The 15,220-nt window shown below is 44.7% G+C and overlaps 1 protein-coding gene across 1 annotated transcript in view; it reads right to left on the bottom strand.

Annotated features, from left to right (window-relative positions):
• Positions 1-6,722: 6,722 nt before the first annotated feature.
• Positions 6,723-15,220, bottom strand: part of Susd5 (sushi domain containing 5) — a 50,166-nt gene continuing 41,668 nt past the window's right edge. The window contains exon 5 of the mRNA XM_040289915.2: positions 6,723-10,313. Coding sequence (XP_040145849.2) covers positions 9,013-10,313 — 1,301 coding nt within the window. The 3' untranslated portion in view covers positions 6,723-9,012. The remainder of the gene's footprint in view (positions 10,314-15,220) is intronic.

Genomic DNA, 15,220 nt, shown 5'->3' with positions numbered 1-15,220 from the left:
AGTGGTGCCTATGGAGTCAGTGTTTTTAATGGGGGCACTTGTGACCACAACGTCCTTCCAGTTGGGGGTGCCCTCCTGCCCAGTGATGAGTCAGATATTATATGGCTTCCTGGTAAGGGAGATGGCCTTTGCCCACAGATTGCTGGGTTCTTCTATCTGTCCTTGCCCCACCCCTCTACTCCACCAAGAAAAAATTTTCTTTTGAAATTAGTGGGAAGGATGGTCATAAGGCAAGGCTATAAAGGAGTGGGGGACCCAGTGAGTAGATGCCTTTCGCGGGGTTCCTGAGTCTGTGCAGATAGTGTACCCAGCAGCTGCTTAATTGTCCTTGTAGCTCTTGGCTGCACTTGTCCTCCCCAGCTGCAGGAAACATCCATAGGGACCAGCCTGGGTTGGGCTTCCCTGCTCCCTCCTCCATGTGCCCTGCAGAGCTACCATTTGGTCCTCATCCTTAGAGTCTGGGGTGAATTTTTAGTAAAGGATGTTGTTCCACATAGGGATTGAGTGGGGTGGGGGAGGTCCTCCTTCACTCTCTGAAGTTGTTCCCCTTTCACTAGGGTTAAAAGGCCCCTTCAGCTGGGCAAGGTGGTGCACACCTGTAATCCCAGTGGCTTGGGAGGCTGAGAAAGGAGAATTGCGTGTTCAAAGCCAGCCTCAGCAACTTAGCCAGGCACTAAGCAACTCAGTGAGACCCTGTCTCTAAATAAAATACAAAATAAGGTAGGGGATGTGGCTCAGTGGTTGAGTGCCCTCGAGTTCAATTTCCAGAACCCTCCCCTACACACACACACACACACACACACACTCACACTAAAAGGACTCTTCTGCCTCTACCCTAGCAATAACCTCTGGTGACAGTGTGGTCAACATCTTTGACTAAGGAGCTGAGTTACTAAACCTTTTTCAAAGAAAACAAAACCAGATTTTTTTTTGTTTGTTTGTTTTTTTTCTCCTCCTCCTCTTCCCCCCCATCTCCATCTCCTCCTCCCCCTTTCCTCCTCCTCTTCCTCCTCCTCTTCCTCTTCCCCTTCTCTTCCTCCCCTTCCCTCCTCCTCCTCTTCCTCCTTCTCTTCCTCCCCTTCGCTCTTCTTCCTCCCCCCCTATTCCATCTCCTCCCCTCCTCCTCTCCCCTCCTCCTCCTCCTCCTCCTCCTCCTCCTTCTCCTTCTCCTCCCTTCCTCCTCCTTCTCCTCCTCCTCCTCCTTCTCCTTCTCCTCCCTTCCTCCTCCTCCTTCTCCTCCCCTCCTCCTCCTCCTCCTCTCCTCCTCCTCCTCCTCCTTCTCTCCTCCTCCTCCTCCCCTCCTCCTCCTCCTCTCCTCCTCCTCCTCCTCCTTCTCTCCTCCTCCTCCTCCTCCCCTCCTCCTCCTCCCCTCCTCCTCCTCCTCCTCTCCTCCTCCTCCTCCCCTCCTCCTCCTTCTCCACATCTCCATCTCCTCCTTCTCCTCTTCCTCCTTCTCTTTCTCCCCTTCCATCCTCCTCCTCCCTTCCTCCTCCCCCTCCTCCTCCTTCTCCACATCTCCATCTCCTCCTTCTCCTCTTCCTCCTTCTCTTTCTCCCCTTCCATCCTCCTCCTCCCTTCCTCCTCCTCCTCCTCCCTCTTCCTCCCCTCTTCCTCCCCCTCCTCCTCCTTCTCCCCATCTCCATCTCCTCCTCTTCCTCTTCCTCCTTCTCTTTCTCCCCTTCGCTCTTCCTCCTCCCCCCTATTCCATCTCCTCCTCCTCCTTCTCCCCTCCTCCTCCTCCCTTCCTCCTCCTCCTCCCCCTCCTCCTCCTTCTCCTTCTCCTCCTCTCTTCCTCCTCCTCCTTCTCCTCCCTTCCTCCTCCCCCTCCTCCTCCTCCTCTCCTCCTCCTCCTCTTCCTTCTCCTCAGCTCCATCTCCTCCTCCTCTTCCTCCTTCTCTTCCTCCCCTTCCATCCTCCTCCTCCCTTCCTCCTCCTTCTCCCCCTCCTCCATCTCCTCCTCCTCCCTCTTCCTCCCCTCTTCCTCCTTCTCCTCCTCTTTCTCTCCTCCTCCTCCTCCCTTCCTCCTCCTCCTTTTCCTCCCTTCCTCCTCCTCCTCCTCCTCCTTTTTCTCCCTTCCTCCTCCTCCTCCTCCTCCTTCTCCTCCCTTCCTCCTCCTCCTCCTCCCCTCCTCCTTCTCCTCCTCCTTCTCCCTTCCTCCTCCTCCTCCTCCTTCTCCTTCCTTCCTCCTCCTCCTCCTCCTCCTCTCCTCCAGATTTTTTTTTAAAGCGCCTGGTTCCTCTTAAACTACCATGAAACCCCAGTGTGAGGCTGCACTCAATAGCTCAACCCAACAGCTCCCTGAGTGTGTTTCTTGGAAGAGCCTAGAAGACTTCTGGATTGAGACTCCATAGGTTCAGCATCAGTTTGGTCTTTTGAAAAACCAAGCACATTTGTAAGCTTTGAAGGAGGGTCCAGCCAGGTCTCCTCTAAGATGCCTCATTTTCCTTCTGCCCCAATGGCAGGGAACACAATGCTCTCCCTGTTTGGTTTCCTCAGGCTGGTCCTGGGGAGATGACTGCCGTTGGGGTTTGTCTGTCCAGCCCCATTGCCACTCGGGCATCCAAGTGGAAGACACCCACCGTGAAGGTCCAAAGGCCACCCCTCGTGGCCACTGCTCAGGGCTGAGGGGCAGTTTATGAATATGCACGTATTTTAAAATGACCAACGGACTAAATGTAGCGCAAGATATCCTGTTGGACACGTGAATACCTTTCTAAATTTTGAGACTGCCACTAACCTTTGCTCACCTCTGGGATCTAAAAGGAGAATCGCTGGGGACAGACCACAAAGGCTGCCTTAGGAAGGAAATGTGTGCTCTTATGAGTTCTTATTAAGGGAATTTTAAGAGCACAAAAATTTTATGGAACCCCATTCAGTGGCAAACAGAAAATGATTTGTTAGATTGTCAATGGGAAAGACTTTATTATGACTGCCGATGGAATAAAAAACGGTGGCCAGTTTCTGCCAACGTTTATGGAAATAACGTTTTTAAGTTTTAAATGTGAGCTGTAAACCGAAGCTACTTCAGTTTGAGAGAAAAAAAAATTCAATACTTAAACTGTGGGTAAAAGGTGGATCGGTGCCAGGGAAAACATTCTCATTTAATAGTGTTTGAACATGGGTCTGCAGCACAGTTTGTAGTGAGGCACTGAGAAAAAACCACAACTAATCCTTCATCGCAGCTGTCTGAACTCTTGATCATCTGCCATCCCCCGAACAGCGACTTCTTTTTTCTGGTGACTCTGGGTTTGAATGACCCAGTGTGGAGAGTTTAAACTATGTACAAGGGTGTGGGGGCAGGAGACTAAAGTAGGCCTCAGTCAAAGATTTTGTGCATTGGTCTTCCTGTGTCTGTAGCCGGGGGCATGACTGGTCCCCATGCCTGTCCCTGGGGCATCTCCCTGCAAAAGAAGACACCACAACAGCCCAGTTTTGCCTTCGCTGACCCATTCCTACCTGGAAATTAGAGTCAGGATCAGCAGCTGGGTGTGGTGGCACAAGCCTGTGATCCCAGGGGTCTGGGAGGCTGAGGTAGGAGGACTGTGAGTTCAAAGCCAGCCTCAGCAATGGCGAGGTGCTTAGCAACTCAGTAAGCTCCCTGTCTCTAAATAAAATAAAAAATAGGGCTGGGGACATGGCTCAGTGGTGAGAGTTCAATCCCCAGTGCCAAAAAATAAGAGTCAGGAGCACCGATGGTTATAGACAGAGTGCTTTGCTCTCCAGGGAAGGCATATGAGCAGGAATACCCTAGCACCTATACCTCTCCCCCAACAGGTACCTGGCTTTGGTTGCCTGTTGAATGAATGATCTGGTTCAGTATCTTCTTAGAGCTGATGCTAAGATATTGGTGTCTCATTTTACAAGAATAGGAAGGAATTTGGCAATGTGGCCAATAGATCCCAACTGGATCCCAGAGTTTCATCCCTCACTTAGGGGTGGCTGCCCCTGGACCAAATTATAAAAGTTATTACTGCTGTCTTTTTCCAGGGTGGTATGTATGATCTCACTCTTGTAGAAAATTAGAATTGGGCTGGGGTCGTGGCTCAGCGGCAGAGCGCTCACCTGACATATGTGAGGCACTGGGTTCGATGCTCAGCCCCACATACCAATAAATAAATAAAATTTTTAAAAAATAATTAAAGCAAATTAAAAAAAAAAAAGAAAGAAAATTAGAACTTGGAAAAAAGTTGGAAACAGACACTTTAAAAAGATCACTTTAGCCAGAGGAGGTGGCACACGTTTGTAATCCCAGCCACTCCGGGGGCTGAGGCAGGAGGATGACAAGTTTGAGGTCAGCCTGAGCAACTTAGTGAGGCTCTAGGCAACTTGGTGAGCCCCTGTCTCAAAATAGAAAATAAATTTTTAAAAAAGGGAGTGAGGACGTAGCTCAGTGGTAAAGCATCCCTGGGTTCAATTCCTCATACTAAACCAAACCAAACCAAACAAAAACCACTTTTATTTTTTTTCCTTATTACTGTTTTCTTTTCTATCCACTGGATGGGAATATCTTAGCCACACCCAGTCATTTCAGGACACATGTTGTAATGAGCTCTGTTTTCTCAGGTCCATGAAATTTCTGACAGTCATCTAACAAAGCAGAACCTTCATACCAAGGACTCCTGGGTTGCCCGAAGCAGAGGCTGTCCTGGATAGCCAGAAGCTGGCTGAGGTATGGTAAGGCAGCAGGAGCTCATTTCTCTCCCTGGGAAGCTTCTCTTTCAGAGATCTGGGATCTCACTAGGAAAAAAAGAAAAAAAGTCTGGAATCGGTTTCAAAACTGGATTCAAAGCATCTTCTTTGATGCCTGCCAATAGCAACGGCACCATGCGTGTCTCTAAAGGGCAAGCAAGGAAAAAGTAGAGAGAAGGAGGGAGGAACGAGCTAGCCCAAAACAAAGAAGTCCACATTTTGGTGGGTGCAGTCCTCAGCTCTCTGAAGAAGAAGTTGACAACACAACAATTTTTTTTTTTAAACTATGTTAACCCAAGAATCCCAGAGGACACAGCGAAAGAGTTTAGATTTTGGATTGAGGAGGAGTAGAAGGGTAGGGAGGAAGAGTTTGAATGTGAATCACTGTGCTGAGTCCAGATCCCTTGTAGCAAAGCCTTATGCCAGTGATGGAGTGCTCTCAAGAGAAGGGGTGGGAGGGAAGCAGGAAGGAGCCAGCAAGGATGTGTTCTCGTTGGACCAGCTTCATCCTGATCTCCTGGGATCCCTGGAGATTACACCATTAAGCTGGTCCCTGCTGGAGGTGAGGAGTCCGGTCTTTTCTATCCCCATATATCCAGTCTAGCAGGGTAGAAGATGGGTCTCACTTCCTGGGTGAAGACAGTTCTCTGGGTGAGGAGTGTACAATTATGTGCTTATGAGCATTGCAGCAACTGGAAGGTGAGTTTTCCTGCCTAGTGAGGGGAATCTGAGAGGGGCATGACTTGGGAGGCATGGATCCTTGGTGGTCATAGAGGTAGAAAGGGACAAAAGGCAGATGGGATCAGTGCTGGTGGTTTCTGAGCTGGATCTCCCTGTTTGTTCTACTAAATTTCTTTCCCACCCTTCCCTGATTCCTATGGTCCACAATGCCTGGGCTTCCTTGCTCTCTGACTTCTCAATGGGACCTGCCTTCAAGACACTGCAGAGAGAGGTTAAGAGGTCCGAGTCTTTAAAACCCCATATTGGCTGGGCGTGATGGTGCACATCTGTCATCCCAGCTACTCGGGAGGCTGAGGCAGGAGGATTCCAGGTTCCAGGCCAGCCTCCCTAGTTTAGCAAAATCCTTACAACTGAGAGACCCTGTCTCAAAAAATAAAAAAGGGCTGGGGTTGTACGTAGCTTAGCGGTAAATAGTAAAGCACTCCTGGGTTCGATTCCCAGTACCAAAAAAATAAAATTAAAAAAGAAAACAAACAAACAAACAAAAAACACATGTTCCTTTCATGCTACAGTTAAACAGTGGCTGCTTTTTGAGGCCAGAGCTCTTATCCTATAGTGTCTTTCCTATTGCTGAAGCTCTGTCGCTGGGGTCCCCACCAGTATCTACCATTCCTTGATGGTTCTCTTAACCCTGCCTATATCTTTGTGAACTGTCTCCTCTTAGCCCTCTGTAATTATTCCTTTGAATGTCCCATCAGTTGAGAGAAGAGGGTAATCAGTTCTGGTCTCTTAGACCAATGTTTCTCAAACCTTACTATGTACATCCATCACCGGGGCATCTTGTTCAATGCAGCTTCTGATTCAGCAGGTTTGGGGCAGGGCCTGAGAGTCTGCACTTCTAAAAAGATCACAGGGATGCCTGTTCTGCTGGGGCAGGAACCATTCCTCTATGACTCGGGTGACAAAGGCAGGGGGCAAGGGTTCTGTAGACTTCCCAGAAATCCGCTGTAGGAGGTAAGGTGGCTGAGAGTTATGCTTAGAGACGGCAGTGTAAATATAGCAAGTATTAAGATGTTATTTTCAAGATTACTAAATAATTCTTAAAAGAGGGAAAAAAAAAAAAAAAGACCAGGTGTGGTGGTGCACTCCTGTAATCCCAGCGGCTGTGGAGGCTGAGGTAAGAGGATTGCAAATTCAAAGCCAGCCTCAGCAACTTACAGAGGCCCTAAGCAACTTAGTGAGAACTTGTTTCAAAGTTTTAAAAAAGGTTGGGAATATGGCTCAGTGGTTAAGCACCCCTGGGTTCAATTCCCTGGTACCATTTTTAAAAAATATGTGGTAAGCCAGAAATAAAATACATTCAACAATGGTTTGGGGAAATAATTATTTATTTAAAATATATCAGAAGCTTTGTGTTAATGAAAACTCTCTTTCCCTCAGTTTTTATGAGCATCAACCAAACATTTACCAGTCTCAAAACATGCAAAATGGCAAACGATTTAGGTTTATTTTAATCATTCCCTTTTGACAAACATCTTTTGATTCTGTAACACCAATTTAGATGACATCAAATCAAAGAAAACTTAAAAACTGATGTGCTGGATTTGCTTTGCAATTCATATCTCCAGAAAAATATATTTACATGTATTAATAATTTGTAATAAATTTATTAATACATTGTATTAATATTACCTATTTATGTGTCGGTGTAGGTTCAATGTTCTGGGTTATTACATAATAATAGCTGCTAATAGAGTCCCAATGTTGAGACAGAGGTTATTTTATAGAGTTAAAAATAGAAAAGTTATCCTGCAATAGATTAGAATCTAATTGTAAAATATATACAGCCACTGGCTTTTGTTCTGCAATGTTCTGCTTTAGCTACACAAAGAAAACATTTCCTTCCTATTAGTCTAGATTTCATCTGATGTATAGGTATTAACAGTTGGTAACTTCAGGCCTTCATTTACCCATTTATGGGGGTTAAGATCTTTGATTAAGCTGTACTGTCTTGTAACTACTTAGTCTATGAATTTTTCAAAGCTTGCACTGAAAAGAAGTGGCAGGGTAGCAAACATGTTACGGAAATTCTTTCTTCCATAGAAAAAACCACCACCCTCCATTTTTCAATTGTAAAACATGATGAGGATGTCTTTCGTGCCACACAGAAGCTCTTGGACTCCAGTAGTGTCTCAAAATAAATGTACTGCCTTTGTCACTTTTTACCACTGAAAACTATCTCCAAGAAGGTAATTTGTATTAGAAGAATCTGATGTATTTAGCTTCAGGGCCAGTGGACAGGAGGCTGTTGGAGGTGGCCCACTGGTAGCTCCAAACACTGCCTCAGGTACAAGAGGCCATACCTGGTTTCTATGCAAGACAGACCCTGGGTACTACTCATCTCAGCTGGCCTCAAAGCTCACAATTTATGATATAAACCAATATCTCTCACGCTCAGTACACATTGGAATCTCCAGGAAGGTTGGTTAAGCCAGCCAGAGCTGGGACCCACCCCCAGGGTTTCTGTTTCCTGAGTCTGGGATGGTCCTAGAGAACCTGCATCTCCAACAAGCTTCCAGGTGACCCTGATGTGACTGCTCTGAGGACCACCCTTTGAGAGCCACTGTCATAAATAATACTTGCCGAATCTCTATATGGGATGATCTAGATGCTATGAAACAGGTTACTCGGTAGCCCGGATGGACTTTCCCATATAAGTAAGGAATAGATGGGCACAGGTCATTTCATGTTCCTTTTTAATTCTTCATCTCCATCAAGTAGCACTTGACATCTAATCTTTGGCTTTCTTCAAATATTTTTTTTTTCCTCCATGTCATTCCCTCTTACTGGAGTTCAGACAAATGGTTAATCCTGAGAGAGGAAACTAAAGATTGAGTTTTGTTAGTCCTGACAAAGATTCCAAGATGTTCCTAGGCGCAGACTGGTCAAGAACAACTGGAGGAAATGATCCTTCCTGGTATAAAGCTCACCTTGTTCTTAAACAATGTTGGGCTGTCCCACAGAATGGAGGGAACAGAGGTGGATGTGTGTCTCTTCACTCCTCCCCATAGCAAAATGTCTGCCTTAAATTCTCTCCAATTCCAGAAAAAAGAAAAAGAAACAAAAACAAACAAACAAACAATTAAAAGGAAACACCAGAGTTTCTTGGCTGAGCCCTGGTTCTTGGCTCATCTGTCCTTAGCAACGTCACAACATTCAAAGGAAATGACCCCTTATTTTTCTGTATCCCACTGTCAGCAAGCAGTCGTCATTGTCCCCAGCAACACTGTGCCCTCAGAGGCTTGGTGTATTAAGTCTACTTTTAAAATTTCAGGATATGGAGTCAGTGCTTTTCTTTCTTAAAAAAGGAAAAGAAGACAACATTTTGATGAAGCAAGAGGTGATTTTTGGACCTTGTGTTTGGAATCAGGGCCCACACACAGGTCTTAGTGCAATCGATTCCAGAGCAGATGGTGGAGGAGACATCGACCTATGTCACGAAGCCACCAAAACCTCCCTGCCCTGCCGGGTGTCTCCAGAGACACTTCTCAGCCTACAGAACACAGCCCTGCGGGGAAAGAAGATGAGCCCTATTCCACCTGCGCTCTGGTGTCCCACGGTTTTTTTTTCCTCCGAAGGTGGTTAGACTTTCTCCATCTCAATCTGCTGGTGGTAGTGCCTGGCCTGCCGCTGGCCGACATTCAGCTTGTACACGGAGCTCTTGTGCTGGCACCTGTGGTAACCCCACACGGCCCCCACACTTGCCAGGAGCAGCAGCAGGCACAGGACTGTGACAATGGTGGCAATCACGGGGCCTCTGCTGAGGCTGGGACACTCGTCTCCCACACAGGGCTCCAGAGTTGGAAGGAGCTCTGCCTCATTTGCACCTGGCCCGGGGCCTTCCTGTCCTAGGAAGTCCTCAGACAGCAGGTAGGGGAAGCTGTCCTGGACCTCAGGAGCAGTGGTTTCCACTGGCAGCGTGGTGGCCTCGGTGCGAGTTGAGGGGATGTGGGTAGGCATCTGGTGGACAGCAGTTGTTGTCATTGTCTCCAGGGTCGAGTGGGTGAGTTCGTGGGGTGGGGTGGCCATGGGAGACTCGTCTGTGATGAGTCTCCAAGGTAGAGTTGGCTGGTACTTGGAGGAGTCATCATCTCTATTGGGGGGACCCTCTGTCTCAGACACGTTCATGGGCCTGAGAGCCAATGCCTCCACATCTAGCATTTGAGATGGAAGAATTGAACTGTGGGTCGTGTCCTCACTTGGTGTGAGGGCCGTGCTCCTGGGCTTCTTGACTTCCACGAGGATGGGCTGATCAGGGGTCACGAGAACACTTTCTTCCTGTCCTACTGACCCATCCCCCTTGTCCCCCTCATCCTCCCCTTCTACCTCCTCTTTCCTCCAAGCCTTGTCCGTCACAGGGTACCCATCTAACCAGGACTCATCACTGCTGCTTACCACGGGGTCCCCTGCCCTGCTGTCATTTCTGTCCACAAAAGGCCCCAAGGGGCCCTCAGTGCTACCATAGATCACCTTGGTTTCGGGTTCACCTGGGACCAATTTCGCTCCACTGTGATTGTCTCCAGCAGGAAACGGCTTTTTGGTGTCATTGTCCACGTCCTTTTCCAACTCAGGCTTGTGGAAAGTCTCAGCAGGAAACCAGAGCGAGTACTTCTGGTTTACCTGGGATTTTGGCCAGTCCGTGGGGACACTGCTCTCAGGGCCAGACAAGCCTGTGGTTGGCACAGATGCTTTATCCCAGGCTGCATGTTCCTTCCCCACAGAAATGGAGACCAGACGGTCTTGCTTTGGGGCCTCCTCAGAGGCTTCTTCCTGACCTCTGTCCTCTTCTGCCTCTGTCCGGGAATCTTCCATGAGCTCTTTGAATGACACGGATCTGTCATCAGGGAAATTATCTTCATAGTCGATAAGTGCCTCAGCTTCCTCTGGAAGGAAAGGGGGAAAGACTTCATTAGGCCAAAGGCCACAGAGTCAATGAGAACATCAGAAACGGAAATGAGAAGCACGAGGACAGGAAGAGAATAAATAATAGTGTTAGGGCTCCCAGGTGATATGACTGTGTGTCATAGATAACCCCAGAGAACCTTCAGACAAACCATTACAATTAATATGTGTGTTTGTCAAGGACATTGGGTCTACTTCAATAGAAAGCATCAAATATGTCTAGATACTTGCAATAAACAGAAAACAAAAAATGTAAAGGATGTCATTTACAAGTATGTGAAAAAAAATCAAATACCTAAGAATAAATCTAACAAAAAGTTTGAAAGACTTCTACATGGGACAGGACAAAATATTGATGTATAAAACGAAAGACCTAAGTAAATGAAGAACTATACCATGACCGTATAATGGAAGGCTCAAATCTTCCAGTTTGTCCCAATTGATCTATATGGATTTAATACAGTTCTAAATAAAAATCTCAGACAACAAACTGATGTTAAAATGTATGGAAATGCTACAGACCAAGAATAGACAAAGCAATCTTGAAAAAGAAGAAAAACCTGGAAGACCTACGCTACAAGATTTGAAGACTTACTGCAAAACTGGATTACTTTTCAAAGCTGTGGTATTGCCACAAGGATAGATTATTGGACTGTATTAAATTAAGAACTTCTGATCATCAAAAGCCACCATGAAGAGTTGGGGAAGATATTTGCAATTCATGTAACCTCCAAAGGGCTTGTATCCAGAAATTAAAAACAGCACATGCCAATCAGTACTAAATAGACAAACCACAGAAGAGTTGGCAAGGTGCGTGAATTGGTGCATCACAAAAAAAGCTATCCAAAGACTCATTACACATGTGAGAGGGTGTGCAACCTCACTAATAAGAGAGAAATGCTAATTATAGTCACAATGAGATACAACTGCACAGTCCCACATGGTATAGACAGACTGACAGTAGCAAGTGTTAACAAGGATAGAAAGCACTGTTAGTGGGAGTATGAATTGGCACATCCACTATGGAAAACTGGGCATCCCTACTGAAATTGAACATATGGGAGCAACATGGCAATTCTATTCCTAAATATACACTCAACAATAATAGTGCATATGGGCACCAAAATTCATGTACAAGAAGGTTCATAATCGCCACAACTGGAAACAATAAGGCCCATTAACTGCAGAACTGATACATAAATTATAGTACACTCATTCAATGGAAATTGGTGAAAATGAGCCAACCATAGCTTTTCACAACAACATAGATGGATGAGCCAGAATGCTGAGCAAAACAAGCCAGGCAATTGTGGTGATTCATTTACACCAAGTTTTAAACCAAACAGAACCAGCCTATGCTATTCGAAGCCAGGATGGTGGCTACACTTGAGCTGAAAAGAGGTGGTAAGGAATGAGTCTGGCTGCAAGCAGGGACTTGGGGAAGCTGGTAACATTCTACTTTTTAAAATTTATTTTTTGTTGGTGCATTATAATTACCCACAATAGTGGGATTCATCATGTCATATTTGTGCTTGCACATAACCCAATTTGATCAATCTCATTCCCCAGTTCCTTCCTTTCCCTCCCAACATTATACTTCTTGGCCTTGTAGTGATTAAATTTCTTTGTTATTTTTTTTTATCATCTGCTGATCTGTTGCTTTACAATTTGTTGTAACTAAATTTTTTTAAAAAATGCATGTTTGAAAATATGGATCTCTTCTTTGTAGGACTTTCTAAGTGGGACTGTGCTGCAAATTATTCTGAATCCAACTGAGTAAAGACAGAGGCGCCATAGTAAGAAGACCAGAATATAAGAATAGCTTTATGTGACAGAATCCTGCAGGTCAGGAAGGCTCCAGAAACTAGTATCCTCCGAAGAGAGGAGCGCTTTAGGTTTTACCTCTCTTAATTGTCTTTGAAAGTCAAGTCTTATTGGAAAACATACTTATATATTAAAACAGAAGAGTTCCTCCATTTCACTTCGTAACTTCAAAAGAACACAATGCAAAGTGCTCCAGAATCTCAGTCTACAATGAACACTACCGTGCCGTGTGGTACATTTCTGGACTCTGAAACAAGACTCATGGCTCTCTGGCTTATTCCTAAAGATTCTTAGAGAACAAGACTCTATATCTTGCTTATTTAATGACTTGTAGAGTTGCATATAAAATTTTTTAATCCTTTCTGATAAAATTTAAGCCCATTCAATGGACTTGTGTCCTCAGCCCCAAATGGAAAAGAATGAAGAGCAAACATGGCTGATAAATGTCAATGTTTTATGCTTAGAAAAGGAAAGTCTCATAATTGTTTCAGGGGACCTTCCACCATAGTGTGTCCTATTCACAAATTCCTAGACAAAAACTATCAGATGGCTGAGCCATTTGACTAGTCTTGTAGAATTCCAACCCAGGGTCCCGGTGCTGACTCTGTGCACATTTCCTGTCACATCATCACTCCAAGAATTGCACTAGCCAGCTCCTTCACCAAACAAATCCCACTGTGCACATGGGACAGACTCTCCCATATTTACAACATATCAAGCTGAATTTCAAAGGTCTTCTGGGTATAGAAGCTAAATAAGCAATTAAGAACTGTCTTTCTTTAAAATACAATAAAATGAAATAAAGGCCATTGAGACAAAACTTTTTTTTTCTAAAATTGACACAGAACACATAAACAAATCATACTGAATCCAGATGGAGATTTGAGATGGCTGAGTTAAATTTTCGACTGCAGGATAAGGTGGTTAGACTGTTTGCTTACACAACCATGTTTACTGATGGGCTGTGTTAGAAGGATTGCCCAAAGGGCCACAGTTCTCCACTCTTTCCTTTATCAAATCCTTTTGTCATTTGACTTTGAAACTCTTCTCATCAAGAGGTGGGGCCCATTTTCCATCTCTGTTGTCTATATTTGCCTCATCATTTGTTTTGACCCATAGAAGGCAGTGGAAGTCTAGTATGCCCCCCTTCTCATTCTTGGAACCCTGCGGGCTGCATGTGAACAAGCCCAAGACACTGAAAGATGAGAGACCGTGTGCAGGAGAGATGAATGTCCCAACTGAGGTCACCTCAGACCAGCCAACTCCAGCTGACCTGGAAACTAACCATGTTCACTTGAGTTAGCCCAATCAATACCAGAAGAACAGTCCATCCAAGCCCAGCCTCAGCTGCTGATTCAAAGAATTGGAGCCAAATAAATGTCTGTTGCTGGAAGTCACTAAGTTTTAGGGGGATAGTCTACCACATGGAAAAAGCTAACTAATACACTAGCTATGAGTTGTTTGAGGGAAAAGACCTAGACATTGTGTCCCTGAGTGGAATAGTACCTGACTTCTTACAGACATTCCTATAGATATGCTTGAGCCAGTTGAAAAAGTAAATGATTCTGGTGGGGGGAAGTTTGTAGTAGCTCAGACCCTGAGATTCTCTTCATCCCTGCCTCGTAACTGCTTGGCAACAAGACCTATTTCCAGCAGTGGTCTCCCAAACACAAAGGGACTATGTGACCATTTCCAAAGTATGAGGAATTCGTTATTTGCACCTGTAGTCTGTCATAAGCCCCAAAGATCCTCTGAAAAGATGCCATTGTTGAAGGTCTAGTTGAACACTTATAAATACACACAGGCAAGAACCACACACACACACACACACACACACACACACACACACACACTTCCTTACTTGCTGAGAACATCTATTTTCTTCCTAGCTTCTCCTTGGTGCCTTGGCCTCTATCAATTTAAAAGGGCATGCAGTAGAACTTCCTCTTCATTACTAGTAGATTCATCATAACAAGGCAGAGAGGTGAATTCTTTTCATCAGAATTTACTCTTAATGCAAAGAAACTTGACTCTCCTCACATGTGAAGGGTCATTTTCTGCCCCACATCTGCTACATCCAATTTGCTTTTAATTAAAAAAAAAAAGGTTAAAAACAATAGCTTTTCTATATACCAATAATGAACACCCTGAGAAAGAAATCAGGAAAATGATTTTCACTCACAATATCTTAAGAAAAACAACAAGGAGATGAAAAACTTTGACAAGAAAGATTACAGAATGCTGAAAAAAGAAATTGAAGAAGACACTGAAAAAATGGGGAGATCTCCCATGTTCGTGGATTGGCAGAATTAATATTGCTAAAATGGCCATATTACCAAAAGTGATGTACAGATTCAATGCAATTCCCTATTAAATGCCAATGATATTCTTCATAGAATTAGAAAATCCAGTCCTAAAATTCATATGGAGGAAAAAAAGACCCAGAGTGACCAAAGCAATCCTGAACAAAAAGACAATGCTTGAGGCAGCGCAATACCTGACATCAAATTATACTACAGAGCCATAATAACAAAACAGAATGATCCTGGCATACAACAGACACATAGATCAATGGAATAGAATAGAAGACACCTAGACAAAACCAGGCAGCCATAGTCATCAGATACTTGAAATTAGATCCCTATCTCTCACCCTGTACAAAAGTCAATTCAAAATGGACCAAAAACCTAAGTATAGGACCAGAAGCTTTGCAAATACTAAAAGAAAATATAGGGGAAACACTTCAACATATAGGTACAGGCAACCATTTCCTCAATAGGAGTCCTTTTAGCTCAGGAAATAGTATCAAGGATTAATAAATGTAATAGCATCAAATTAAAAAGCTTTTGCAGAGCAAATGAAACAGGAGATCAAAGAGTCAGCCTACACAATGGGAGAAAAATCTTTACCAACTATTCTTCTGACACAGGATTAATATCCAGAATGGATAAAGAGCTCAAAACAAACAAACAACAAACCAAAAGATAAAAATATCCCAGTAAATAAATGGGAAAAGGAACAAAACAGACACTTTTCAAAAGAAGTACAAATTGCCAACAATTAT

The sequence above is a fragment of the Ictidomys tridecemlineatus genome, chromosome 2 (genome assembly GCF_052094955.1).
Source record: "Ictidomys tridecemlineatus isolate mIctTri1 chromosome 2, mIctTri1.hap1, whole genome shotgun sequence".
NCBI classification, from domain to species: domain Eukaryota; kingdom Metazoa; phylum Chordata; class Mammalia; order Rodentia; family Sciuridae; genus Ictidomys; species Ictidomys tridecemlineatus.
The sequence above is the reverse complement of the archived record's forward strand: the minus strand, read 5'-3'. Positions and strand labels throughout refer to the sequence as shown.